The sequence below is a fragment of the Oryctolagus cuniculus genome, chromosome 8, assembly GCF_051225735.1.
Source record: "Oryctolagus cuniculus isolate XC-2025 breed Fujian yellow rabbit chromosome 8, ASM5122573v1, whole genome shotgun sequence".
NCBI lineage: Eukaryota > Metazoa > Chordata > Mammalia > Lagomorpha > Leporidae > Oryctolagus > Oryctolagus cuniculus.
The window spans coordinates 125,801,035-125,828,984 of record NC_142874.1 but is presented as its reverse complement, the minus strand read 5'-3'; the positions used below and the strand labels follow the sequence as shown (position 1 = coordinate 125,828,984).

Genomic DNA, 27,950 nt, shown 5'->3' with positions numbered 1-27,950 from the left:
TTAAAAAAAAGGAAAAAAAGATTATTACTGGATGAAGGAAGAAGACTTTCTTTCCCACACTTCTCTAGAATTAGCTTTTGAAGCTCAGAGCAGGCCTGCTGTGAGAAAGAAAGGAGAATACAAGCACTCTGTTGGGTACCAGGGCCTGTGGCTGATATCACAGCATTCAACTGGGAGCTATGGGGTGAAGCAGCCTGTGGGTCTAGGCTGCATTGACCTGCAGTGGACTTCTGTGACTCTGGGCTAGGAATCTGGGAGAGGAAGCAAGATATTAAAGGACACAGGTGCTTACTGTTTTTTATTTTTGCTTGTTTGATTGCTTTATTATCAAGTCTTGAATCTGTCCTCCTCCTCTTTCTCTCTCTCACATAAGTATTTCTTTAAGATAATTCAATCACTGTTTTTAAATAGTTTCCAGTAATTATTCTTGCTTCGTTTCATGGACACGCTTTGCTGCCTTATGTCTACTGACTTTTTCTTGTCAACTTTCTGTACATGTACATAAAAATTGTATAAGTTTTGTTTTTTTGAAGTATTGAAAATTTTAATAATCTCTTAAATTAATTGATTCATAGATATTTTAAAATAAATAAATACATACACAACAAGACCTAAGTGTTTCTATTAGATCATTTGTCAGACATCAGGTCTTTCCAAGTATTCTGATTGATACTGACTGACTAGTAATATAATATAGCATCTTAGAGCCTGCTCTCAATATTTGATCAATTCATTTTCATTTTGGGTACTACGTATAGTATTAAATTATCCGTGTAGATTAATTTCATACATTCTAGAATACTGATAAATATGAAGACAAAGTACATGCAATTATCTTTGGATATTACCATGCATATGTCTATTTTCCCACATTATAATTTTGAAAATATATGTAAAATTCCTTAAAGAACAGGAATAACTAGGTACTACTTAGGTATCCATTTCTTGCTTTTAACTACATTGTGTTATGCAAATAAAAGTTTGTATTTAACCCAAGCTTTCTATACCATATTAGTTACCATAATTACAGAAAATTTGGAATATGTAGATACAAAATAATAGAATATATTTGCTCTGCTAGTTCACCAAGAGAGTTACTGTTACTTACGAAGGCATAAATCATATGATATGTATATGTCTCATGTTTAACTTGTAAATCTGATGTTGAACTTTTAAATTTACCAGTAATGTATTTGGTAATGTTTTATATTTTTAACATATATGTATAGATATATTGAATTTAAAATATAATAATGTCTAAATGAGAAGGGGAAATTCAGTAAATAGAGATGACCTTTCAATATAAATATATTTCTTATTTTAAAGGCTAACTTTATATTTTAAATTAAATATTATAAGATATATAGAGGTGATTTAAAATATCATGATATGATATAGGTATACACGTGAAGAGATTAAATTCAACTTATTAAATTATCACATCATCTCACATACTTACTTTTGGTGGTAAGAACATTTAAAATGTACTCTTTGTAAGTGTGAAAACACATACTTTTAATTATAGTCACCATTTTATGCTAATCGATCCCTAAAATGTATTTTGCTACCCATCTAAAATTTTTAACCTTTGACTAACATGTCTCCATTCTACTCTTTGAATCTACAAGTTGGAAAGGTTTAGCTAAGAAGTATGAATGAGATCATTTGGTCATGGTCTTTCTGTGCTTGAGTTATTATTTCATTAGGATAATATCCTTCAGTTTTTCCGTATTGTCACAACTGACAGATTTTCTTTCTGTCTTTTCATAAATTGTTCTCATTTTATTATTTTTTGAAGATTCATTTGTTTATTTGAAGGAAAGAGTTATTGAAAATGGATTTCAGAAAAATTAAGAGTGGGAATCGAAGAGGGGGGAGGAAGAAGAATGGAAGTGGACGGGGGTTAGGTAAGGTTGGGAAGTACCACTATATTCTTAAAACTGTGTATATAAAATCCATGGGACTTATATACCTTAAATAAAAATTATAAAAACATAAAGAAAGGCAGAGTAACAGAGAGAGAGAGAGAGAGAGAGAGAGAGAGAGAGAGAGAGAAGTCTTCCATTCACTGATTCATAAGAGATGTCAGCTTTGAGTAGCACCAGCCCCTTAAATACTTGTTTTTAATGTGATAAAACTCAAATGCTTCAGGAAGCATCCAGCTCAGGATAGCATCACAAGAAGTGAAAAGAATTGGTAGGAAGACAGTGAGCAGTTAGCTTTGTCGAACACACTCCAAGGAAGAAATGGGCAAGGCACATCAGGCAGGAAATCTATTCTGATTCTTGTAAGCTCTATGTTCTCCTTGTAAGTGATTAATTCAATTACAAAATTCATATTTTCTGATATAGAAGTTTTTATTAATTTGCAACAATTTATCTGATCTTAACTGATCTCATGTCTGTGCTATCACTCTGAGTTCCTGTCTTCCTGACATGGGAATTTATTTTTTAAAAAATAACAAATTCTTCCTTTGTATCTTCTCGAACCTTGTCATTAGAAAAATACAGAAAATTAGTGCAACATGTAAGCAAATGACACAAGTTGATTATAAGCATAAAATGATGGTCAATCTGATTAATAATTTAGTAATTGTCAACCTAATGAATGATTCTATTTCATATACAAATCCTCCTCATCAAAGTTGAAAGTATGTTGAGAATGTATATAATAAACATAGACTCAAAACTTCACAGTTTAAAAAAAAAAGAACTGAAGAATAGTAAAAGGATATATTTAAAGCATACAAGCAAACTTTTATTTATCATGTTTGTATTATTTATCCTTAATACACTTGCCATTCTACCTGTAGCTGATTTAGAAAACAATTTGTTATTTAGTTACACAGATGGACTCAGCTACATGTGTTATATCCAAATTTAATTCTATATTCATTTGATTTTTGTATTCAACTTCTGTTATTCCTATGTCCCTACCTTTTAGCAGACAATATGTTCAGAGAAATATTTACTGTATACCTTCTAAATCCTTTGAAATATACAGGCATATAGTTCCAGGAAGGCTGGATCCTTCATATTTTGTTTGAAAAACATTCTTTCTGAAGTTCATTAAAGTGAAACTCTCTCAAAAAAATTCAAAAAAGAATTAATCAGTAAGATAAAAGCATCAAAACATTTTGAAGGGGTTTTTCATTTAGTTTACAGAAACTTCTAAGCTGAAACCTAAAGGCCAAGTAAGAATCTGATGAAGTAGTGAAAGCCATGAAAGAAAAACAAATCCAGCCAAGAGTACTATACCCAGCAAAGGTAACCTTCATAAATGAAGAAGAAATAGATCTCATATGATGAGCAAAAACTGAAGAAACAAATCATGTAATACCTGACCCTACAAGAACTACAGGAGAGTCTTATTTTACTAGTAAGAGTAGTATAAGTACCATCACATACCATGAAAAAAGAAGTTGAGAAGACATACACATACATACATACACTCACACACATGCACACACAAAAACAGAGGAAAAATATCTAGGGATTAATATTTCTTTCCTTTACTTTTTTTCTGGATTGTATTTGAAATATATTCAACTCTGGCCTACATTGTGGCACAGGGATTAACACCCTGGCCTGAGGCGCCAGCATCCCATATGGGCGCCAGTTCTTGATTGGCTGCTCCTCGTTCAATCTAGCTCGCTGCTGTGGCCTGGGAAAGCAGAGGATGGCCCAAGTCCACGGGCCCCTGCACAGACCTGGGAGACCCAGAAGAAGCTCCTGGCTCCTGGGTTCGGACCAGCGTATCTCCGGACATTGCAGCCATCTGGGGAGTGAACCATCAGACAGAGGACCTATCTCTCTGTCTCTCTCTCTGCCTCCGCTCTGTGTAACACTGACTTTCAAGTAAATAAATAAATCTTTAATGAAACAAACAAGAGAAATATGTTTAAGTAAAAGTTTTTTCACCTACATTCATTAGTGCTACAATTTTGTAATTATTTCCATTCTACTCATTAGGTTTTGTTATTAGGGTTAGGTTTGACTTTTTAACCATGCTGTATTTTCTGAAAACTTATGTAATAGTGTTACTATAATTGAAGACACAAGTGAAATTTCTTATCCCTTTAGTTATCTCTGGGAGAAGAATTTTAAAATTACATTAACTTCTTTTTTTCTTTCTTTTCTCTTCTCTCCTCCTTCTTCATCTCCTCCTCCTTGTCTCCTCCTCCTCCTCCTTCTTTACTTTTTTTTTTTTTTTTTTTTTTTTGGAAAAGAAAGATATATTTAAGTCTGAAAACTCCTGCTGTAGCCCAGGATGGGGACTCCAAGAGAGGCTGACCCAACAAATCAGTTAAAGTGGAGTCTTTTAAGCACAATTCGAAAAGGAAAAGAGCCAAAATAGCAGCTAGAAATCAGAGGGTGGGGATAAAACCCATAAAAAGTCCTAAATTGTATTTCTCTCTAGCTTGATGATGATAAAACAAAATAGCTATCAGAAGGGTGTGCTTGCTACCTTCTTTCTATTCTAAATAAATTGAAATGACAACAATTTCTTATATTCTTATGTGACTATTAAAATATTAAATATTAAAATTTAAGTTTTAAATATTTTGTCAGTTTTGTGAATTCTGGCTTGCTCAAATTATTGGCATAAATTTCTTAGCATCCTTTAAAAAATAGAAATAGAGCTAGCCCATGATTCAGCACTCCCAGTAATGGATATATACACAAAGTATATGAAATAAATCTTTCAAAAACTTTGCATTCCATGTTTAATATGGCACCATACATACTAAACAAGATATGTTGTCAAGGGAGGCATTCATCAAAAAATGAATGAATGAGAGCCATGATTCCATCTATAATTTACTTTTATATGACATAAAGGAAGAATCAATTTAATATCAGTTTCTATTTTTCATTTTCTCAATATCCAAGGTATTCAAACATTTGGAAGTATCGTCTGGACTCTCTGTGGCAAAAAGTAGATATTTTATTGTAACACTTGGGAAATTTTTGATCATAACCTAGAAGTACTGGGATAAACATGCTGAGCCCAATTGCACTAAACAAAAAGGAACTTTTTTCTCTTTTCATTTTGTGTCTTAGTATTACAAAGTGTTGTTCACTTAATTAATATCAATAACTCAAGCATACTCAAGACATCTCCAAAAATACTATTTGTTTTTCTAATAAAATATTTCAAGAGAATGCATAGTTTTAAGTGGAGTGCACTTTGAGCCTATTCACAATATCTAAACAAAGACAATTTACAATGAACAATTTTTCATATAGTATCAAGAATGTGAAGTGTAACTCACACACAGCACAAAGAACGAAACACCATGCAAAAGACTTGGCCAAAGTGTAGCTGAGCTTCTACATCCAGAGATTCATATAAGCTGTGTTCCCAAAGTTGACTCTAGCAACCTAGCTTAGTGTTAGGAAAACGGGATCCAACGCAAAACGCACTTTGGCCAACATACCCTGCTCTATCATTTGCTGCAATTTTCTACTTCCTCATTCTCAAACTGTCCATTTCCACCTAGAACACTAGTTCTTTTTCACTGAATCCTTGAAAAGGTTCCCATATTCTCTTTTTGTTCAACATTTCTTCCCCCGTTCAAACCTTCAGTCACATTTGTATTAGTTGATATTGAGTTTGATTTATAGTGGAGTCTCTCTCTCACTATAGAAAACGGAACAAACTCTATCTGGCTACCTGTAACTAGTGTCCAGCTGTGTTTCTCTTGGACTAGAATTCATAGAAAGATACTTCTAAAGGTCTGTACAAAGAATGAAAAGAAAACATACGTCTATGATGATATTAAAACTTTTTGAAACGCATGAATATTTGTACTACAATACATGTTTACCTATAGTTCTACTATAATACATAGTTTTAAGGTGCCTTGTATATTTTATGTGACTACTTTTCAACTTTGAATGTTTCTAAAAATGCATAGAAAAGGTATGCTTAGCATTCTGATCTTCCTAAATTAAGCGGCTGCAGTGCAATGATTTTTGTTTTTGTTTTTGTTTTTTTTTTTTTTCTGTTAAAATATATCATGTGGTGTCATTATAGTAATTTATTGAGTATTTCTGGAATTCAAGTATACTTCATTTAATATTTAACCAAACATTATTCCAAAAGGGATGGATCTTTTAAAACACAGAGAATAATCTTGCCATAACTTCACCCAAAGGGGTTTTATTAAATGGAATGATCTCATCTATTACGTTTCCTGAACTATGGTCTCAAAGAATTCTTAATCTTCTTTGTTCCTGTCTGAAATGTTTGACCATAAAATAATAACATTTTATGAGAATAACATTATGATTATAACACAGGCCAATAGCGACACAGTCACATCTTAGGTTGAGGCTGTAGGCTTTTGTCTTTAGCAGGCTGCCTCCTTTGTTAACTCAGCAAAGGTCATCTATATTCAAGACCTTCCTGGACTGTGACTGGTTGACACCTACATGGTATTCTCCTAAAAGCTGAAATAAATTATAGACATACATTTATATAGTGAGTCATGAAGACTAAATTGGTGAAATGTTCATGCTCATATCAAAACAAGTGCGGCACAGAATGAAAAAAATATATTTGCCTTCAATAATTGTTATGGCAATCTTAATCTATTGACCAGCATTGTTAGATGCATAGGATTTCAACATATGAGGACAAAATTGAGTAAGAGGTAATTTTCCAACTAGAGATGAAATGAATTAAATGTGGAAAATAGTGCCATATTAGGTTAAAGAGTTTGAATTATCTGAGGAGCAAATTTTCATGAATGAATGGAACTCAAGTGGAAAATTCATAATTGTATCAATGTAAAGGTATATGAATTGGAGTGATGAAAGGATTCAGGCACTTTGTATTTGTAATTCCAAAGCCAATATGCAATGCCATTGAGCAAGAATGGACACTACCTATAACACGGAATTAATGAATAAAATTATGAAAGTGAATCGCTGTGATTTGAATCCTGGCTCTGATTTTGTATATCTGTCATGGGTTCTTGCTGTTCATCAGTGTTGAATGTTAAATGAAACTTCATAGGAATAGAAACGTAAGTGTTTATTGTGAGTCATAATATATTGACTGGTATTATAATTAAAATAGTTTTTCATCATATATTAGACGTGTCATATGGAAGATTTCTAGAAATTTTTCTTTTATTATTCTTCCTCTTGGCATTGCTAATAGTATTCAACATTTTACTTTGAGATACTGAAGTTACATTTATTTCTTCTGTTAAGAGGAATGTGTACTAACAGACAAGGAAGAAGAGTAAGAGAGGATGTGACCTACACACTCTACTGCAGAAAGTACTGCAGCATGACACTGTAGCATTAGCAATAAAATCGACCACTCTAATTATTTAAATAGCCAAGCACTGAACTTTTGACAGGTGGGCACTAATCCTGACACATTGTCATACAATAATAGGGAGAGAGTATAATGAAGCTACATGATGCATTTAAAAACAGGAACACTTCATTTTTTTCATTTCATTGTGAATGAAACTTCTAAATTATTCTCATATGTGAAAATATATACATTCATTTCAAAAGTGCTTATAAAACCTTTTATAAAATTGACCTCAAATGAGGGCAAAGATTAAATACCAACAAATTATAAAATACTTGAATGGGACAAATCTGAATATGGTAAAATAAAGTTAAAAGATCATAATTCACAAAAAATGCCTAATAGACAAAATATCAATTTCCATTCAGTATAGTACGTTCATCAGATGACTTAATCCAGGCCGGTGCCGTGGCTCACTTGGCTAATCCTCCGCCTGCGACTCCAGCAACCCAGGTTCTAGTCCTGGTTTTGGCACCTGGTTCTAGTCCCGATGCTCCTCTTCCAGTAAAGCTCTCTACTGTGGCCCAGGTGGGTAGCGGAAAATGGCCCAAGTGCTTGGTCCCTGCATCTGCATGGGAGACTGGGAGGAAGCACCCGGCTCCTGGTTTTGGATCAGCCCAGCGCCAGCCATAGCGGCCATTAGAGGTGTGAACCAATAGAAAGAAGACCTTTCTTTCTCTCTCTCTCTCTCACTGTCTATAACTATGTCTCTCTTTCTCACTGTCTAACTCTGCCTGGCAAAAAAAAAAAAAAAAAAAAAAAAAAAAAAAGACTCAATCCTTTCTCTTATTTTATAAACACACACATTTCCCCTATAAAAGAAAAAGAATATTCATAACCATGTGTAAAAGACGACAGGATCCACCAGTTATTAGTAGATGAGGGAACTCCTTGAATAGATCCTTGTAAGAAACAGTTTTAAAACATGTCTTTGGGTAGGAATCCAAATGAGACACAAACCTTAACACAAGGACTAAGATTCTGTCATTCTAAAATGTGAAGTGACCTGCTTTAAAAATTAAGGCAGACATGTGTTCTTATCCAGCTTCTTGCTAATGTTCATCCTGGGAAGTAGCAGGTAAGAACTATAGAACTTTGTCTCTGCCTCCCAAATGGGAGCCTTTACTGAATTCTGGATACATGGCTTTGGCATGGACAAGCAGTGAGCTTTACAGATAATTTAGGACTAAATCAAATGACAGAAGATGTATCTCCATATGTCTCTCTCTCTCTCTCAATAACTTTGCGATATTGAATAATACCCAATAAACGTTTCTCCTTTGTCCACTGAATGAATGAAAGTGTTTGGCAGCAGAGGAAAGTGGAATGACACTGAAAGATGGTATAGGCAGGAAGTGACAACTTTCCATGACTCCACTTTCTAAATTTATAGTGTGTGCTGAGTTTTAAGAACGTTTATGTTAGAGAATATACTTAAGAGCATAAAGAATATAAAGAATATAAGAATCAAATTTCTTTGTATTATAGATTTACATATGTACATGAGTAATATTGATATTACTTTTCCATTAAGAAACATGGCATTCTACATGGCAATTAATTGACAATACTCATACTTATTCCTTAGTCTCTGAAACAGATGGTCTAACCTTCACTTAGGATTTTCAGAATGACATTCACTATTACCTGACTTTTGTATCTTATCTCCAATGTGGTGCTTATTAAATTTATCCCTTTTAGCAGCATATTTCATAATCACATGTATCAGGTGGTATTAAAGATGAAGTATGGCATATAAATTTTTATTGTACATGGTAACTTAGAGGACCCGTATCTATATATGAAAGCTGCAAGAATCAATCATGAAGAAATGAATGCACAAAGATTATTGCCATATTGGAATTTATTTTGTAATGACTTTTTATGATTCTCTGTCAAGGGTTATTTCAAATGTACATATTTTCCTAAATATGTGTATGAATTTTTAGGTATGTGAAAAGGATTCTAACAATTAAAACAGATGCAACAATGCTTTCATCATTCATGAGTAAGCATAGATTTATATATCTTACTATAACAATTGTGAACAAGATCAGTTTTGGCAAAGTCATTAATGCATTTTCAGTTACATGAAGAAAAGAGAAGTAGGTATTTTGTTTTACTAGCACACGCAGAACATGTCTCAGAGTAATGTAATATCGTCTCAGATTAATGGGTATATATAGCATTGTATTTCCTTCCTTTCAAAAACTAGTAAAGTAAGTAAGCAGCACTGATGGATAACTTCTCCATCTCTTGTATTTTACTTTTTTAATGCACACTTGTATTTCTGAATGCTTATTTATTTTCATTAACTTTAAGGAAATAGAGATATGTGCTGAAATCTTCCATCCACATGTGTCCACAATATCCAGGGCTCAGCCAGGCTATAACCAGAAGCCCAGAACTCCATCTGAGTTTCACAATGAGTGGCAAGGACCCAAGCACTTGAGCTGTCATTTGTTGCCTCTCCAGATGCATGCACGCAGGAAGCTTCATTAGGAACACGTCAGCTGGGTCTTGAACTGGAACTCTCAAGTGGTGGCTGACCATTGCACCAGAAAATCTGCCCTAACATTTTGCTTTTAAATATTCAAAGTTTAATTAAAATATTCCTTGCCTATTTATTTTCTTGACAGTGTTATAATTAATTTCATTGGAAATCACTGCTGAGAATAATCTTGTGTAGAAAAGTTCTGTAAAAGTATTTTTTTAATATTTAAAAATGGTAGATCTTTAAATATATCTCTTGTGAGGCAAACCATGGCCTTAACTGGTATTTTGTTTTCTATGTTTGGTTTGCAATCTGCAGCTATTGTCCAAAAGCTATACTTACAAATATGGAAGACAAGATTTGTAGATATTTTTGTCATTTAAACTGCTCTCTACAGACTGGGCTTTAAAAATTGCTACACATATATGACTTTTTATTCCAGCTACTATTTCCTTTCCTACACATTAGGAGTGACAAATATAAAAAAATGTAAATTTCTGGTTTCCATATCCTTGGCATCCCAGATATCAAAGCACTTAAAAAAAAGTTTTTCATGAGAGGCTGTTGCTTGGCATAGTAGGTAAAGCTTCCATTTGTCTATCGGCATCCTATGTACACATTGGTTCAAGTTCGGCAGCTCCACTTCCAATCCACTTCTGTATGATGGCATAGGCAAGCAATGGAAACTGACCCAAGTACTTAGGCACCTACACCCACTTGAGAGACCTGGAAGAAGCTCCTGGTTCATTGCTTTGGATCAGCCCAAACCCCAGTCATTGCAGCAATTTGAGAAGTGAACCCACTGATCAAAGACCTCTTTCTCTCTCTCTGCCCCTCTCTGTCTGTACTCCGCCTCTCAAGTAAATAAATAAAATCCTTTAAAACATTTTACTTGAAAAGGCAAGGCTAAGAAATGGAAGCTCTGAAGGCAGTATTGTGGTTTTCAAGGTTAAGCCTCCACCTAGAATGCTGGCATCCAAAATTGGTGCCAGTTTCAGTCCTGGCTGATCCACTGTGATTCTTCTTCCTGGTAAGGCACCAGGGAAATAAGTGAAAGATCACTCAAGTCCTTGGGCCCCTGAACCACACAGAAGATCCAAAAGACTCTCCTGGCTCTTTGCCCCAGTCTGGCCTAGTCCTACCTGTTTTAGCCTTCTGGGAAATGAAGCAATCTATCCCACACTCTCTGAAAATGTGTTTTCAAAAATGAAAATAAAATTTTTTAAAAAAAGAAACTGGAGACCTTCCTTATTTTAGGAGTTACAAAAGCTTTAGCAGTAAATTCCAAAATCACTGGACCAAACATGCTGGGATTGTGTTGCCATTGTAAACTAAAGGTAATCAGAATCTACATTTATTCCATGCCTTACTATCTAAGGTACAGAGGACCTTTAAATAAAGGGAAAATTTTTACTCAAGAATATGCAAAACCTCATGTGGAAAATGTCTTTCTTCTTCCCAATCAATTATTTTACAAAATTGCAGAAATTTAGTGAGTCACAATTTTGGGCAATCCAAAGATTTTGAAACAAAAGAAAAAGATTACATGAATACATGTATTGTATTTCATTGGAAACTACACAGTAAACATCATATAGATCAAAAATATCCAAAACACGTGCTAGGGACTTCACCAAGTTTAGCCTGTCATCCACCTGAACTGGGTCATGAGATAGATCCTTAAAGGTAAATACACAGTACATGCATACTCTATTTAGTTAGTTAGATAGTTTTATTTATTTTTATTTTTTCTTATGTTTTGACAGGCAGAGTTAGACAGTGAGAGAGAGAAAGAGAGCCAGAGAGAGAGAGAGAGACAGAGAGTTATAGACAGTGAGAGAGACAGAGATAAAGGTCTTCCTTCTGTTGGTACACTCCGGTAATGGCTGCCAAGGCCAGAGCTGCACTGACCAGAAGCCAGGAGCTGGGTACATCCTCCCAGTCTCCCATGCGGATGCAGGGACCTAAACACTTGGGCCATCTCCACTGCCCTCCAAGGCCACAACAGAGAGCTGGACTGGAAGAGGAGCAACCGGGACAGAACCTGGCACCCAAACCAGGACTAGAACCTGGGGTGTTGGCGCAGCAGGCAGAGGATTCGCCGAATTAGCCATGGCGCCAAACCATGCTTACTCTCTGCATAAGAAAATTCAATCCTGCTAAACTGCAAACTACATTGTCTAGCTCTCCTTAACAAATCACTTCTAGTAATTTTCCACTTCATTCTGTATTTTTCTATTCACATACATTTGAGTATTCCCTTTTGGTTCACCTTTTTTTTTTTTTTTTAATAATTTTGTACTACCTTATTTTCTCTAATCAAACTTTTGAAAACAAACCATTCTTCTCCTAGTTGGAGTTGAGTACACTTTATCATGTTGTCACTCTTCCAATTTAAAGAAGTCAGGATAAAATCTGTCTTAACAACTATAACAATGATCTGGCTATATTTCCTTCAGCAAGTACACTATAGTCTACTTGATGCAATTGTGTTCAGTAGATGATGATTCTGAAAACGGACATAAAATATTGATGGCTCTTCTGAAAGCAATAGTCTGATATCCCAATGAGTCTCATTTCTTCAAAGTTATTAAACTAAGTTATTAATTCCGCATTAAAATTGAACTATCCATAAATACTGAAGAATAGAATGGTACATTTCCTTAATGCTTAGTCAAGAAGCAACAATTTGATCAATCTGGAAGGCACAAATCCCATAACCTGTGTAGGAATACTTGACTCATGTGCATCCTTAATGGTTGAGTTAATAGCATGATGTCACATATTGGGCTACTAACTAGTCCTCAGTCTGAAAGAGCTCTAATCTTGCTTTTTCCTCTTTCCTGTCATAAAAAGCTTTTGATAAACAAGCAAGCAAAATTTTATGACAATGTAAGTAGTGATTGTCACACAAGCCAGCAGGAACCCAATCACGTCCAAGGAGTGGTACTGGTACCAGGTGAGGTCGTGGGCTGCAACCCGAAGGTGTTTGGCTCCTTTGTGGCGCATGACAAACTCAATCCAGAAGACTGCTCGGTCCAGGGGCTTCATGGGCTGATCGTGGTGAATTCTTGATAACTTCATGACATTCTCTTTATAGCTGAAGAAAAATCAATTTATAAACTTGTAGAATATAAGCTATGTAAGTATATATACATCTATATCTAAATATAAACCTACAGAATGCACCATAAAATGGGTATGTGAAATTTTTATACAGACAGTAAAACGAATGTTGCAAAAAAGAGCAGGAGACAAAAATCTTTCCTTCAGTAAACATTACAGAGATCTGAGTTTCCTGATTGGAAACTGTTGGATGTTCAGTGTTACAAAATGTGTTGAGAGGTTGGCAGAGAACAATATTTCTAACTTTCAAACCTAGGAATTGGAATCACTTAACTCTTAAAGGCAAAGAAAACAAAAAATGACAATAACAGCCACAATAAAATTCATTTGATAGGGAAGTCTTGAAAGATTCTGTAAACAATGGTTTTCAGATTTGTTTTACTAGAATGTGATTAGTATGAAAATTTAGAGATAGCAGGCAAGTCCATTACTAAGCTCAGGTATATCTGGGAAAAATTAATAAGGAGCTGTTATCAACCAGGAATTTGTCTCAGAGTAATCCAAAATTACTGCATTAACATTTAAGTTGCGAATGTACGAAATTGAATTGCCTTCCTTTGGAGCCTTACACTGACTCTTATGTTCCCTTTTTCTCAGCTTTAATTTCTCAAGCTTTTCGTTGTTAAATGCATCTTCCTTAACTGATTCTTTGAATTAAAACATGTTAAAATTTGGAATATTTGACTTATTCGTATCAGATACTAAACCAGCAGTAAATGTTTTTGATTGCTACAATTTTTCTTCTTCTTAACGTTGTGATTCAGTTTCTGGAGAGTACTGGAGTAAGTAGGGAGTTGTTCCTGTCATTAAATTGTCACGAACTAACGGACAAGGCAAAAGGATGTATGTGGGGAGTGTGGCCCTCTATGTCCAAATAACAAATTACAGTGTCTTGGTACATCAGCAATTGCAATGAAGACAACTTCCACTCATGTTATTTTTAAAAACAAATGGAGTATGTGCACAGTGACTCCTGTTGTTGACTAGTACTCAAACAGTATTTTTCACTTTATGTTTCTGTGTGGGAGCAAACTGTTGAAATCTTTACTTAATGTATGCTAAACTGATCTTCTGTACATAAAGAGAATCGAAAATGAATCTTGATCTGAATGGAAGGGGAGAGGGAGTGGGAAAGGGGAGGGTTGTGGGTGGGAGGGATGTTATGGGGGGGAAGCCATTGTAATCCATAAGTGTACTTTGGAAATTTATATTCATTAAATAAAAGTTAAAAAAAAAGAAAAGAAAAAAACAGATGGAAAACTCCTTTCACAGGGAGTATATGTAGAGCTGTGGAAATTTATTGGGAAAACTTATGGTGAATGGGTCACATAATATATGCTGAAAACTAGTACAATGTGTGCCACACATCATACATGGTCAATTTTTTAGTTAATTTAAAATTTTACTTCAGCCTGTAGCAGTAAATCTATTAAGAATGCAAGAGAATATGTAAGTGACAGAAAAATTTGTTTTGGAAAAAAGACAATTATGCTGATGATTAGCTCTTTAGGTTGAATAACAGCTGTGAAAAGTGAAGTCCAGCTACTTTTAAAAGCTAAGGGTCCAGCCAGCGCTGTGCCTCAATAGGCCAATCCTCTTTTGCGGCTCTGGCACCCCAGGTTCTAGTCCTGTTCAGGGCGCCGATTTCTGTCCCGGTCGCTCCTCTTCCTGTCCAGCTCTCTGCTGTGGCTTGGGAGTACAGTAGAGGATGGCCCAGGTCCTTGGGACCTGCACCCACAAGGGGAAACCAGGAGAAGCACCTGGCTCCTGGCTTTGGATCAGCACAGTTCGCGGGCCACAGCACTAGGCCGCAGCGGCCATTGGCGGGTGAACCAACAAAAAAACAAAAAGCTAAGGGTCATTGTGATACTATCAAGGAAACATTCCCTAGGAAAACTTCCCATTTACGTTTACATCATTGTGTAATCAAAGGAGGCAAACACATTCCAAACATTATTGATTTCACAATATAGTGCTAATACTTAATCAACACTAACTATAAAATGAAATAATAGGAGAAGCATATCTTATTACAAATATTTTGACTATTGGACCAGATTATTCTGATGTTACTTTTTCAGATAAATGACATCTTTATTTTGTAATTTAACAAATCAGACATGATGATTGCTTTCCAATATTAACCAGAGCTATAGTCAAAATGGTGATTATTTTCAGAATCATTTAGTCCTCAAGTAAAAACTTAAAATCAGGCATTTTCAAAAAGCAATACTCACGTTGGATCATTAATGACTGTCTTCACAGCATCGATCAAATCTGCACTTGACATTGTCTTCCAGTCCAATCTAATAGCTGCTCCCTTGGCCTTCATGTGGGCAAGGTTATCATGTTGCTCCCCAAACAAAGGGAGCCCCACCATAGGGATGCCATGGTGGATGGCCTCATAGATGCCATTGGCTCCACCATGAGTTACAAAAGCTTTGGTTTTTGGATGACCTAGAATTGAGAGTTTTTCAGTAAAGTTATTAATGATAAGTTTGAGAAATAAAAAAGAAACAGAATTTGGGGCACTAAAAGGGCTCGTGATGTCTAGACCACAGGTTCTGAATAAAGATGAGATAGTGCATAAATTACTTAGAAATCAAGAGGAAGAGGTTCCTCAATCTATTGGAGAAGTCAGCAAAGGCCACATGGGAAGGTGCTGTGATTTGAAACTTAACCCAGTGAAGGAAAATAGCAAGCATTAATAAAAGATATATTCTTATTGAAAAAGATGTCTTATGCCAACAAAACACCCCTTCAAATGAATGCTAGAAGATTTTCTCTTAAAACAGTGGTCCATTCACTAGATTGATATACAAGATTTAGAACACAGCAGGTAATCCCATAACTGAATTGCTAGAATCTTAGGAGAGCCCACACTTAATCTTCAAATGCATTTTCATTTCCTGAGATATTTGCTGAAATATTCGCACAGAAAATGTGGAGTAATTCATAACAACATGAATAATATTGATCAGTGGCATTGCAAACTACTGTATTATGGGAACAACAATGTATTGACTGAAAGGTGAGAGAGACAAAGCCAAAAATAATTATTATTTTTAAAAAGTTGATATATCTGAAAAACATAGGGCAAGAATGAGTGAGTGTATGAGAGACAAAAAGAGAGCTAGAGATCATCCCTCTACTGATTCACTCCTCAACTACCTACAAGTACAGAGGCTGGGCAAGGCAAAGCCAAGCAGAGACTTAATCCCGGGTATCAGTGTGGATTACTGTGAGCCTAGGATTTATCTCATCTCCTGCTACCTGCCATGGGGCACAGGGAAAGAAAGTTGGAACCAGAAGTAGAGATTGAACTTGGACCTAGCAGCAGCAATAAGGATGCAAATGTCCCAAATGACTTTTTAACCTCTGTAACAAATTCTCTCCCAGCAAGAATTACCAAGAAATTCTAGGGATGTAAAAAACATATGCTTATTGAATGTCAACTGATTTGGTTCATTGTATTCTCCTAGGACTAGAAAATAAGCATGAAGACATTTGGTTGACTTCTGGGTGTTTCCATAATAAATGGTCATCAGCTTTCTGTTGAGCCACTGTCTTCCAACTTGTTACTCATGTTTACAGCATTTGTCCTCCATGTCTTACCAAGAAGGTCATTCTGAGGGATCCACTGATAGAGCCTGGTATTAGCTCCTAAGGTGTCAGGTTTCTTGCCATCAAATTTCCAAATAACCTATTAGGTAAAGAAAATGCCTTTTTCATGCGTTGAATTTCAAAGAAGAACTACTTACTTCTAAGGAGGCTTAGAGATAACCGAGTTAAATGCCTACCATGTGAAAGCTAAGTAAGGGAGACCGAAGAGAGTAAGTAGAGAGAACTACTAAAAGATAAAGATAAGTACAGCACAAACATTTCCTATGTATTTGTACATTCACACTGACACAGAATAGAATCATGATGTTTCACATGCACTGCTTTATTCATGTGAGATAATGAGAGACAAAAACCAGTGTTTAAGAAACTGTTATAATGTCATAATCCAACTGCAATAATTGGAATTTATTCCCGGTATTGCACAACTTGATTTACCTGAATTACCATGTTGGATTCATCTTCCAAGTATAATATCAACTTTTTCAATTATAAAATAAAAGTGTACACTACTCCAGTGTTCATTAGAAATTTCATTTAATATGACATGTATTAAATCACAAAAAGTAAATCCATCCAGTGGGTTGTTTCTGATAAATAAATTGATTATGCTTAGGACTACCTTTTGCTCATTTTACATTACAACTTCCTCAGCACTATTTCTTGAAAAATGTTTCAGTGGTTTAAGTAAACTTTGATTATTTTTATTTATGTTAGTTCACTAATTGCTGCTCTTGTGAGATCTTTTCCATGTCCAGTACCAAAACAAAGTGCTGACTTTGGTGTTTCCAAGCAGCCTCAAAAAGTGTAGTACAATCCACAAGCATTGATTTTCAGTGTGCTTTGAGAATGCTAAACGTAATTTCAGTTCTCAGAAAAAATTATATAGTGGATTACAAGAACCCTACATTACCTACAACACTAAAAGCAGTACATAACTACTGAAAGATCAAAGTGGTCTTACATACATTAGAAAATTAGTATGTCCTCAAATTTCTAACGGAGTGCCTCTGAGCATCTCCCCATTCCAGGCCTGCTCCTGCTTCACTTGTCCTGATGTTCCCTTCTCCTTGCTCAGTCTGGAGGAGGTGTGAACCTAATGGGTTAGGAGCACTGTCCTGTGGGGCCACACATTGTGATGCACTGGGTCCACCTGCAGGAAAGATCTATCTGCACTTTCTCCCTTACATCTTCCTGGTTCAGGCACAACCAGGGCTCTGGCTAAAGGGCAGGTTGTTTTCTTCCCTTTTTCTACATATACTAGACTGTACTGAATCCTTAGTTTGTGGCTCCCAAGTCCTGGTTTTTCCATATCTAGGTAGATTCTGGAACATCACCATGAGGACCTAGTGCAAAACTAGGGGAAGTAAAGAATCAGGGATTACATGGGAACTCCAACCTGCAAGTTGCACATCAGTCATTGTCCAAAGCATTTGTATTGCTAGTGTATCAGCTCAGTTATAAATTGCACTTCATTTACTTTCTGGTTACATCTTTAGTGCAGAAGAGGGCATCAGCAAACGTGCAGAATAAAGAACCAAATGATACTGCAGTTTGATGGTAATGTCATGATGATAACAAAGCTTCACACTGTACCTCTTTTTATTTTTTTATTTTTATTTATTTATTTTTTTGACAGGCAGAGTGGACAGTGAGAGAGAGAGACAGAGAGAAAGGTCTTCCTTTGCCATTGGTTCACCCTCCAATGGCCGCCGCGTCCAGTGCTCTGCGGCCGGCGCACCAGGATGATCCAATGGCAGGAGCCAGGTGCTTCTCATGGTCTCCCATGGGGTGCAGGGCCCAAGCACTTGGGCCATCCTCCACTGCACTCCTGGCCACAGCAGAGAGCTGGCCTAGAAGAGGGGCAACCGGGACAGAATCCGGCGCCCCGACCGGGACTAGAACCCAGTGTGCCGGAGCTTCAAGGCGGAGGATTAGCCTAGTGAGCTGTGGTGCTGGCTCACACTGCACCTCTTAAATATGCTTTTTCTGTTCAAATACTTAATCCAAGAATAATTTTCTTAAATAATTCTCTGAGCTACTGTTGCACATCTCACAGAGAGTTATTTGTATTCTGATATCTGACAAATATCCCAAAATTTGTAACAGTTTAGCTATCATGCAGGAAGCTTCTCTTACCGGTCCCATTGCAGTGATTAAGAATAACATTCGGGGCCTGCGCTGTGGTGCAGCGGGTTAACGCTCTGGCCTGAAGCACTGGCATCCCATATGGGCGCCAGTTCTAGTCCCCGCTGCTCCATTTCCAATGGTCCAAATCCTTGGGCCCCTGCACCCGCGTGGGAGACCCGGAGGAAGCTCCTGACTTCGGATCTGCGCAGCTCTGGCCTTTGCGGCCAATTGCTCTCTCTTTACCTCCTGTCTCTCTGTATAATTCTGACTTTCAAATAAATAAATAATTTAAAAAAAAAGCACATCCAGTAGTTGTGCCCTGTTAGGACACTTTTCTTACCTTTTGTGGCAGCTGGGCAAGGGCTGTTGCGATCACATTGGTCCTTTCCTCTGTCATGTTGCTGACCATGGACCCCAGGGAAAACACCACCACTCCCTCTTCCCCAGAGCTCTGCACAAAGGCTTCCATCTCCTGGGAAGAAAGGAGTTGTTCCATCACAAAAGGGCAGCAGCACAGCAAACACCAGAAAAAGGATTGGTGCAATCAACTAAGGAGAGAAAGTGGAACTTATCAGAAATCACTGTAGTGGTCATTGTGATGAAGTAGTTGACAAATGTTCCATCTTACCCATTTCTAATTATTCAGATGTTCATGTTGTCTACAGTCACATTCTTCTGCTTTCCTTGTCCTAGATTTCTTTATGTTGTGAAACTGAAACCTCGGGTTCCATGTACATTATAAGAAACGAATGTAAGGAATGATAATATAGTTTACACTCTTTTCTCTGTTCACAGCATAAAATCTGATTTCACTTAAATTCCTGTGTCCAGCTAATTTCCCTATTATAGTTAATATATTCTTAAGGGACTTTGTTAAAACAATTGTATTGATATGAATTTACAAATAAAATTACATAATCATTCCTTACTATGAAATTTATGTTAATGTCAATCATTTTTACAAATCATTGCATAATCATTGACTTTCCACATCCTAGTTACTTCTCTCAGTACACTTTCATGCTACTGTCTTAGAAATCCAAAAATTTATTAACATTTTAACTACCTCCTTTGAGTTATATAAATTTCTATCTCTCTTTTTAATAGGGCAATTATTATTATGGGAATTTGATAGCCAAAGGAAAAGCAAGTTGCTTGGAATATGCAAATTATGTTAAGGAAAAAGAAGAGAAGCTTCAAAGCTTTGAGTTGTATTCTTGTGGGTGCACTGGAATAACAGCAGGTTTTATCACTAGCTATCATGACAGAATTAATTGTCTTGCTTTTTGTGTTTTGCTCCACATTCCTCCTCCTCAGACCTCTGTCCCTTTCCTTTTTTGCAAATCAGGAAATCATTAAGGGAAGAGATACATGTTATCAACTCCACTAATAATGTCTCAGCATTTGACTGTGGCTTGTACCATACACAGATAAAACATTTTGCATTCCAACTTGGTATTGTATTTTAACCACTTACTATCAATTTTGTGATGCTATAATAGGAAGACTGATAGTATCTCTTAGGAGTGGGCATAATAGAGCCGTAAAGGATACTTACTTTCTACACATGTCTTTATAATGTGGTATGAGTAACATAGATTAAATTCTAATGCTTCTTTTTAAATTAATTTAACTTTTATTTAGTAGATATAAATTTACAAAGTACAGTTTATGGATTACAATAGCTTTATCCCCCCATAACTTCCCTCCCACCCGCAACCCTCTAATCTCCTGCTCCCTCTCCCATTCCATTCACATCCAGATTCATTTTCGATTATCTTTATATACAGAAGATCAATTTAGTACATATTAAGTAAAGATTTCATCAGTTTGTCCCCACACAGAACACAAAGTGCCAAATACTGTTTGAGCAGTAGTCATATCATTAATGCACATTGAACTACACATTAAGGATGGAGATCCTACATGGGGAGTAAGTGCACAGTGACTCCTGTTGTTGACATAACAAATTGACACTCTTGTTTAAGGCATCAGTAATCTCCCCAGGCTCTAGTCATGAGTTGCCAAGGCCATGGAAGCCCCCTGAGCTCACTGACTTTGATCTTATTTCAGCAAGGCCATAGTCAAAGTTGAAGTTCTCTCCTCCCTTCAGAGAAAGGTACCTCCTTCTTTGATGGAAATTTTTTCCACTGGGTACTCACTCGCGGAGATCTTTCATTTAGGTTTTTGTTGTTGTTGTTGTTTTTTTGCCAAAGTGTCTTGGCTTCCCATGCCTTAAATACTCTCATGGGCTATTCAGCCAGATCCGAATGCCTTAAGGGCTAATTCTGAGGCAAGAATGCTATTTAGGACATCTGCCATTCTATGAGTCTGCGGTATATCCCGCTTCCCATGATGGATCGTTCTCTCCCTTTTTGATTCTATCACTCAGTATTAGCAGACACTAGTTTTGTTTAGGTGATCCTTTGACTCTTAGACCTATCATTTTGGTCTATTGTGACCTGAAATTGATCACTTGAACTAGTGAGGTGGCATTGGTTCATGCCACCTTGATGGGATTGAATTGGAATCCCCTGCTTTGTTTCTAACTCTACCACTTGGGGCAAGTCAGCTTGAGTATGTCCCAAATTGTACATCCCCTCCCTCTCTTATTCCCACTCTTATATTTAACAGGGATCACATTTCAGTTAACTTTAAACACCTAAGAATAATTGTGTGTTAATTATATAGCTCAACCAATGGTATTAAGTAGAACAAACAAAAATACTGAAATGAATATAGTATTAAACTGTACATCAATAGTGATGATAAGGGCTTATCAAGACATTGTTTCTCATAGTGTCCATTTCACTTCACCAGGTTTCCTTTTTTGATGCTCGGTTAGTTGTCACCAATCTGGGAGAACATATGATATTTGTCCCTTTGGGACTGGCTTATTTCACTCAGCATGATGTTTTCCAAGTTCCTCCATTTTGTTGCAAATGACCAGATTTCATTGTTTTTGACTGCTGTATAGTGTTCCATAGAGTACATGTCCCATAATTTCTTTTCCAGTCTACTGTTGATGGGCATTTGGGTTGGTTCCATGTCTTAGCTTTTGTGAATTGAGCTGCAATAAACATTAAGGCGCAGACAGCTTTTGTGTTTGCCAATTTCATTTCCTTTGGGTAAATTCCAAGGAGTGGGATGGCTGGGTTGAATGGTAGGCTTATATTCAGATTTCTGAGGAATCTCCAGACTGACTTCCATAGTGGCTTGACCAGTTTGCATTCCCACCAACAGTGGGTTAGTGTCCCTTTTTCCCCACATCCTCGCCAGCATCTGTTGTTGGTAGATTTCTGTATGTGAGCCATTCTAACCGGGGTGAGGTGAAACCTCATTGTGCTTTTGATTTGCATTTCCCTGATTGCTAGTGACCTTGAACATTTTTTCATGTGCCTGTTGGCCATTTGGATTTCCTCTTTTGAAAAATGTCTATTGAGGTCCTTGGCCCATCTCTTAAGTGGGTTGTTTGTTTTGATGTGGTGGAGTTTCTTGTTGTCTTTGTAGAGTCTGTTTTTTATCCTTTATCTGTTGCATAGTTTGCAAATATTTTCTCCCATTCTGTTTTTTGGTTGCCTCTTCACTTTCCTGTTTCTTTTGCAGTACAGAAATTTCTCAATTTGATGCAATCCCAAATGTTAATTTTGGCTTTGACTGCCTGTGCCTCCCGGGTCTTTTCCAAGAAGTCTCTGCCTGTACCTATATCTTGCAGGGTTTCTCCAATGTTCTCTAAAAATTTGATGGTGTCGGGTCGTAGATTTAAATCTTTAATTCATGTTGAGTAGATTTTTGTGTAAGCTGTAAGGTAGGGTTCTTGGTTCATGCTTCTGCATATGGAAATACAATTTTCCCAGCACCATTTATTGAATAGACTGTCCTTACTCCAGGTATTGGTTTTGGATCCCTGATCAAATATAAATTGGCTGTAGATGTTTGGATTGATTTCTGGTGTTTCTGTTCTGTTCCATTGGTCTATCCATCTGTTTCTTGCTGTTTTGATTACAACTGCCTTGTAGTATGCCCTGAAATCTGGTATTGTGAAGAATGCCATCCTATATGTTGACATAAGTTTGTATCAAATAGAAACCAAAAGTGATTTGCAGATACAAGTATGAGGTCATTCGAAATACAGTGGATGTTTCCCCAGCTCTCATTCTGTCTGGAAGCTGTGAAGCCAAGACCCAGGCTGCCCCACAGAGTTTTACAGAGATAGCCTCTTGTCTTGGCAGACAGAAGAAAACACCTCAGAAAAAGCAATCCGTTCCTTTAATAATACATGATAGCTTCCGGTGCTCATTGAGAAGTGATGTAAGGCAGTGGTGAAAGTAAGCAAGCTTTGGATTTGGCTGCAAACATTTTTGAGGCCACATCTTTTTATTTCTGAGGGCTGGTTTTCCCATGGAGCTAGAATCCTGGAGAAGAGTCTCAACGCCTACAGTCAAACTTAAGTCTACCTCTTGTTCATCTAATGGTCAAAAGTATACATTTACATGCAAAATAGTCTAGCTTATCTCTCTTTTCTGTGACTTTTCTGGATGCTGCAATTTCACTCAGTTTAAATATTGCCTGCTGAAGTACATTATGTACAATGTGTCTGGTATGATTTGGTAATTCATTGTACTAACAGCAAAAGCAGAAATAATGACTAATCAACATTCATTCTGAATTATTGACATAAGTAACAGTTAGATAAGTATATTATATTATGTTACAGTCAGGAAAAACATACCTATTTCATCAAACATTTATCAATTTTTTAAGTTGTAAATTTGAAAAACACATTCTTCTGCCTTTTTTTTAAGAAAAAAATATATGCAGGGCCTTACAGTTATCTCTATTCACCTACTATAGAATAGAACCACAGCATTTTCCTCACATATATACCAATAATTTGGTTCCTGTTTATCAACATTTCCCCATGTTTCCCACCCCTTGGTCTCTCTATCCTCTGAAAACTTCCAGTCTCCTACAAGCATCTTGCAGATGAACTTTTAGATCATGCAAATGGGTTCTGTCTTGCAGAACTTGTCTCTCTGTGCCTTGTCTATTTCATTTTGCATAGTGACCTCCAGTTCCATCCATGTAGTGGAATACCACATGTTTTTATCATTTTTCATAGCTGTGTAATATTCCACTGAGTACATGCACAGATTTTCTTTATTTACTCATTAGTGGATGGAAAAATATTTCTGTTTCCACTTTTAGCTATCAGAAATCATGCCAGTAATTTACAGGATGTTACAGTTTGCTTTTTGACAGACATATTAGATTTCCTTAGGGTATTAGAGATGTATTAGAGATGTACTAACAGTTTTTCCAAACATCAAACATGGGACAATGTGATTATTATAAATAACTAATAATCATATTTATGAACAGTGTGGTCTAGTTCTCCACCCTGTAGCCTACCTGAGCATTACAATCATCTCCTTAAATCCCATCCCTTCCACAGTAGTAACGTACTTCTTCAGTCAAATCCCATCACTACATCTTGACATCAGCATCTTGAATGTTAATTAATTAATATTTTGATGAAAGGGAATCTGATGCTATCTGTAGGTCAAATTTTTCTCTGGTTCCCTAACAAAAACATTATGATGCAGTTTACACTCCTTCGTATTATGTGGTACCACATTACCTCATTTGTCAAGTCAATCTCGTTATTCAACTTCTTCTTCTAACCCATTTTTGTTTTTGCTACTTTACCTGATTTTCTTTCTATCTTATTCTCCCCTCATCTTTAGCCTGTCCATGTACACATTCCAATACAGTTTATTATCAGTGACTGTGGGACAGTTTCTATGACCTCTCCTGGACAATTTTTCACAGTGTGGTTTCTCCTTTATCAAGACATTGCCACCATTTTTATTGTGTATTTTTAAAGATAATGTAAAATGTTGGGAAGAGCACAAATGGTCTGCAATTTTTCTATATATGTCCAGCACTTGCCTGTCTTGTATGTTAAACACTTTTTACATATTCCCTGAATTAATATCAAATGTTCTTTGTGTTGATAAGAAATGTCTTAATAGAAATGACTCTCCTGTAAAAGTCTCCTGGAGATTCTATTATTCCATAATCATAAGGACATGTGTATACATGTGATGTAATTGAAATGTATGAGAGGATTTCAACAATTCATGGAAATGTGCCTCACATTCTAATTCAGCTATTCCAAGTTATTTGTCCAGTCCTTCCCTGTGAGTCTGGCAGAGAGTTTAATCCTACTTCCAATATCTTTTCCTGTCAATCAGATGCTATAAATGAAAACTGAAGAGTAATGTGCACTGTAAAATCTAAGTAAAAAAAGAAAGCCACAGGAGCATATTTACCTTGGGCAGAGGTTGGGCAGGTTTGCAGTGGAGCCCACCAACAAAGTAAACATTTGGCAGGAGTGGGCGAGGAAACTCTAAATCCCAATAGCTTCGAATGAGCCATATTTCAGCTTTCCCCATTAGCTCAGAGAATGTAACAGGTCTTCCTGAATGCAGAGAAAATCAGGAAAAGGCATGTTAAGGAGAGAATTGTTACATGAAGTATATCATGTAACTAAATGGAGTGATGCAGTCAATGATGTATAATGCGTCTGTACAAAGATAAAGCAATTATTTAAGTATATATAATGTATATGCTATGCTCTATTCACATATTTGATACATGCAAAAAGGTCTCTAATGTCAACTGCATAGCCACAAATCTTGTCATGAAATTAGGCCTCTTATAGAGTTAAACACATATTGTTTACTTTTTAATGTTAGGAGAGTAGCAGATTCAATTGAGAACAACTATTTTAGTTGTTGAGTCAAGATACTCTACAGTAATCATGAATAGGGTTTTGCCCAGAACAGGTACTCAGTCCTGTTTCCAGAGTCTGCCAAGCTGATTCCTTGATCTCTAAGTGAACTAAGAAATGGGTTTTTGTTGTTGTGTTGGTGCTATTTGGAGTGAACATATTTTTACCTAGTTCTGTTTTTGCTTTACTTTTATGCTTTAATAGTATCAATTTACAATGAAATTTATACAGAAATATTACCAAATATCACAGAGATGTTTTTACATTATGGAAAACAGACTTTGTTCACTACTTTTTTGAATGTCTTTTATAAACATGGAAAAACTAGTTAAAAACAGATTAATTACATATATGTCTAATTTCCACAAAATCTTTGGCTTTACACAGATGCATTTTAAGGACTTAAGGAAGCAACATGGCAACATCACAAACCTTGATTTACATGTTTTCTGTCTTGAAAAATCTGTCACCAAAAGTGAATGGCCATTTTAGGTAATATAGAAACTGAATTGTAAGTTTAAAAGAAGCAAAAGACCTACACAGAAAAAAATAATTTCCTCAAAGTCACATTGATAGTTATTATAGAAACGTGTGTAATAACAAAATCTGCCTGTCTTCATTCTTCAATAAAATGTGTCCATGGATTTTTACAACTGAAAAAACTGAGAAAATGGACATGGCAGGGTAAAAAAAAACCGCAGTGCTTCCTTGATAGCTGTGCATGCTCCTGTAATGTTCCATGCAAGCAATGAATCTATAACGCCTATCTAAACCTATAATGGAACCCTTATGTAACATTTGTGAACTTCTAAAAATTTTTCAATTGGCTTTTCCTTTCTTCACCTAAAAAGGAAATTCCTTAGAGTTTCCATTCATGAAAGATCACCCACAAAGTTACAGAAAACTTAAGCTCTCATCAGCAACTAAAAACATGACTTACCTAGAACTTCACTGCAAAACTGATCCCACCTCTCCGCATTCAACATTTGGAACCAAAAGTCAAAATAAAGAATAAATAGCATGTTTTTTACCCTCTCCATGAATGTCATTTGTCCACTTAAATCTGACATAATAACAGGCACATAGGAAGGAGGAAATAGAAGTCCCCCACTATACTTTTCATAGGTGTAGCCAGGAGTGAAGCGGAGACTGTACACAAGTGGTCTGTTCAGTAGCTCAGCCAGCAGCTCACCACAGGGAACAAATGGGTCTGCAAGAACAACATCAAACCTTGATTCTTGAAGCTTTGCCATGATTTTCTTGTTCAAAACCAAGTCTTTGCAGATACTTTTATAAACATCGGAATATTCATAGAATAATTTTTGCATTAGTGGGAAATATTCCCAATATGCATCTCTTGACACATCGTATGTAAGTATATTAATCCCATTTAAGAGAATACCTTCGATTTCATCTTTAGTGTAAGATGTGTGAAAAGTTTCAAAGTGAATTCCTGATTCATTCTTGCTGTCAATTAAAATAGAAGCAGAAGATCTCAGAACAGTGACTGCATGACCTCGCTGGACAAGTGCATCCAGGATTGTCTTCATATTCATCCAGTGGCTGTACTCCATAGGCCACACCAGCACCTTCCCACAACTCCCAGAGCTGAAGCAGCAACTCAGCTGTAGCAGCAGCAGCAGAAGTGAGACACATGTCCTGGACATCCTGGGGAAATGCAATGCTTCCTCGCCACTTGCTCTTGCTTTCCTTTGCTCCTTATGGTTTTATCCAAGAAGAAACTTAACACATAGTTAAAGTATAACTTGCATTGGTTAAAATAAATACATGATATGAACAACCAGAGCTTGATAACCAGGATGATAGGCAGAAAAGCAAAATTAGATATTGTTGTGTCCAAGTGATTGCTTTATGGTCTCTTTTATGGTTAAGTGATTCATCCTGCCCTAAGGCAAAACCCTGGGTGTGTAAGAAAACTGCACTATGTAAGAGATTTTATAAGAGCAATTTTTCATCTCCATGTGATATTTCCTAATATTTCTTTATAAATTGCATTGTGAATTGATACTATTAAGGCATTAAAATAGACCAGCAACATACGTATGTAAAAATATGTTCACTCGAAATAGCAATTTCAAGTGAAGTGACTTGCATCTGCAATCTCCCTTTCAGTAAAGAAGACATAAAATGATCATGAATCTGATCCTTATTTCTTGGATAATATGATTTAAGGACGTTCTTCATAAAATAATTTCTTTAAATAAAATTAACTTATAGGCAAGCATCAATTTGAAATGTAAAATTCATTATTTCATAGAAAATTGACACGAATGCTCAATTTTTGAACATCTTCTCACCAAAAAGCAGCCCTCTACTCTGTTACAATTTAGTATTCCTTCTGTCCAAGGCAGTTACCAATTTATGTTTCTATTGACTTGCGTATTTGGCCATTTAATGCAAATATATCATATAGCACATGGAGGCAAC

At 36.2% G+C, this 27,950-nt stretch overlaps 1 protein-coding gene across 4 annotated transcripts; it reads right to left on the bottom strand.

Moving 5' to 3' along the window:
• Positions 1–9,181: 9,181 nt before the first annotated feature.
• LOC100340772 (UDP-glucuronosyltransferase 2B16) lies at positions 9,182–27,217 on the bottom strand. Of its 4 annotated transcripts, XM_089302684.1 has the most exons (7): positions 26,905–27,217; positions 26,443–26,712; positions 25,042–25,190; positions 19,047–19,178; positions 16,571–16,658; positions 15,193–15,412; positions 9,182–12,929 (listed from the first exon to the last, which is right to left on the bottom strand). In XM_089302684.1, exons 1-7 carry the CDS (start codon positions 27,167–27,169, stop codon positions 12,650–12,652), a joined length of 1,404 nt encoding a protein of 467 aa, XP_089158810.1. In that variant the 5' UTR covers positions 27,170–27,217; the 3' UTR covers positions 9,182–12,649. The 4 variants fall into 4 exon arrangements, 3 of the variants coding, with proteins under 3 accessions (XP_089158810.1, XP_002717184.1, XP_089158812.1); XM_002717138.5 differs by having other exon boundaries at positions 26,443–27,217; XM_089302686.1 differs by lacking the exons at positions 26,443–26,712; positions 26,905–27,217 and having other exon boundaries at positions 19,047–19,254; positions 25,042–25,181.
• Between the last annotated feature and the right edge of the window lie 733 nt (positions 27,218–27,950).

What these genes read in the sequence shown, in the direction of transcription:
- LOC100340772 (XM_002717138.5), bottom strand. Translation starts at nt 27,169, where the DNA reads ATGTCCAGGACATGTGTCTCACTTCTGCTGCTGCTGCTACAGCTGAGT. An exon ending in GTTTTGCAGTGAAGTTCTAG is followed by an intron (nt 25,191 to 26,442) that starts GTAAGTCATGTT and finishes CTCTGCATTCAG; the next exon opens with GAAGACCTGTTACATTCTCT. An exon ending in CTGCCCAACCTCTGCCCAAG is followed by an intron (nt 19,179 to 25,041) that starts GTAAATATGCTC and finishes CTTTCTTCCCAG; the next exon opens with GAGATGGAAGCCTTTGTGCA.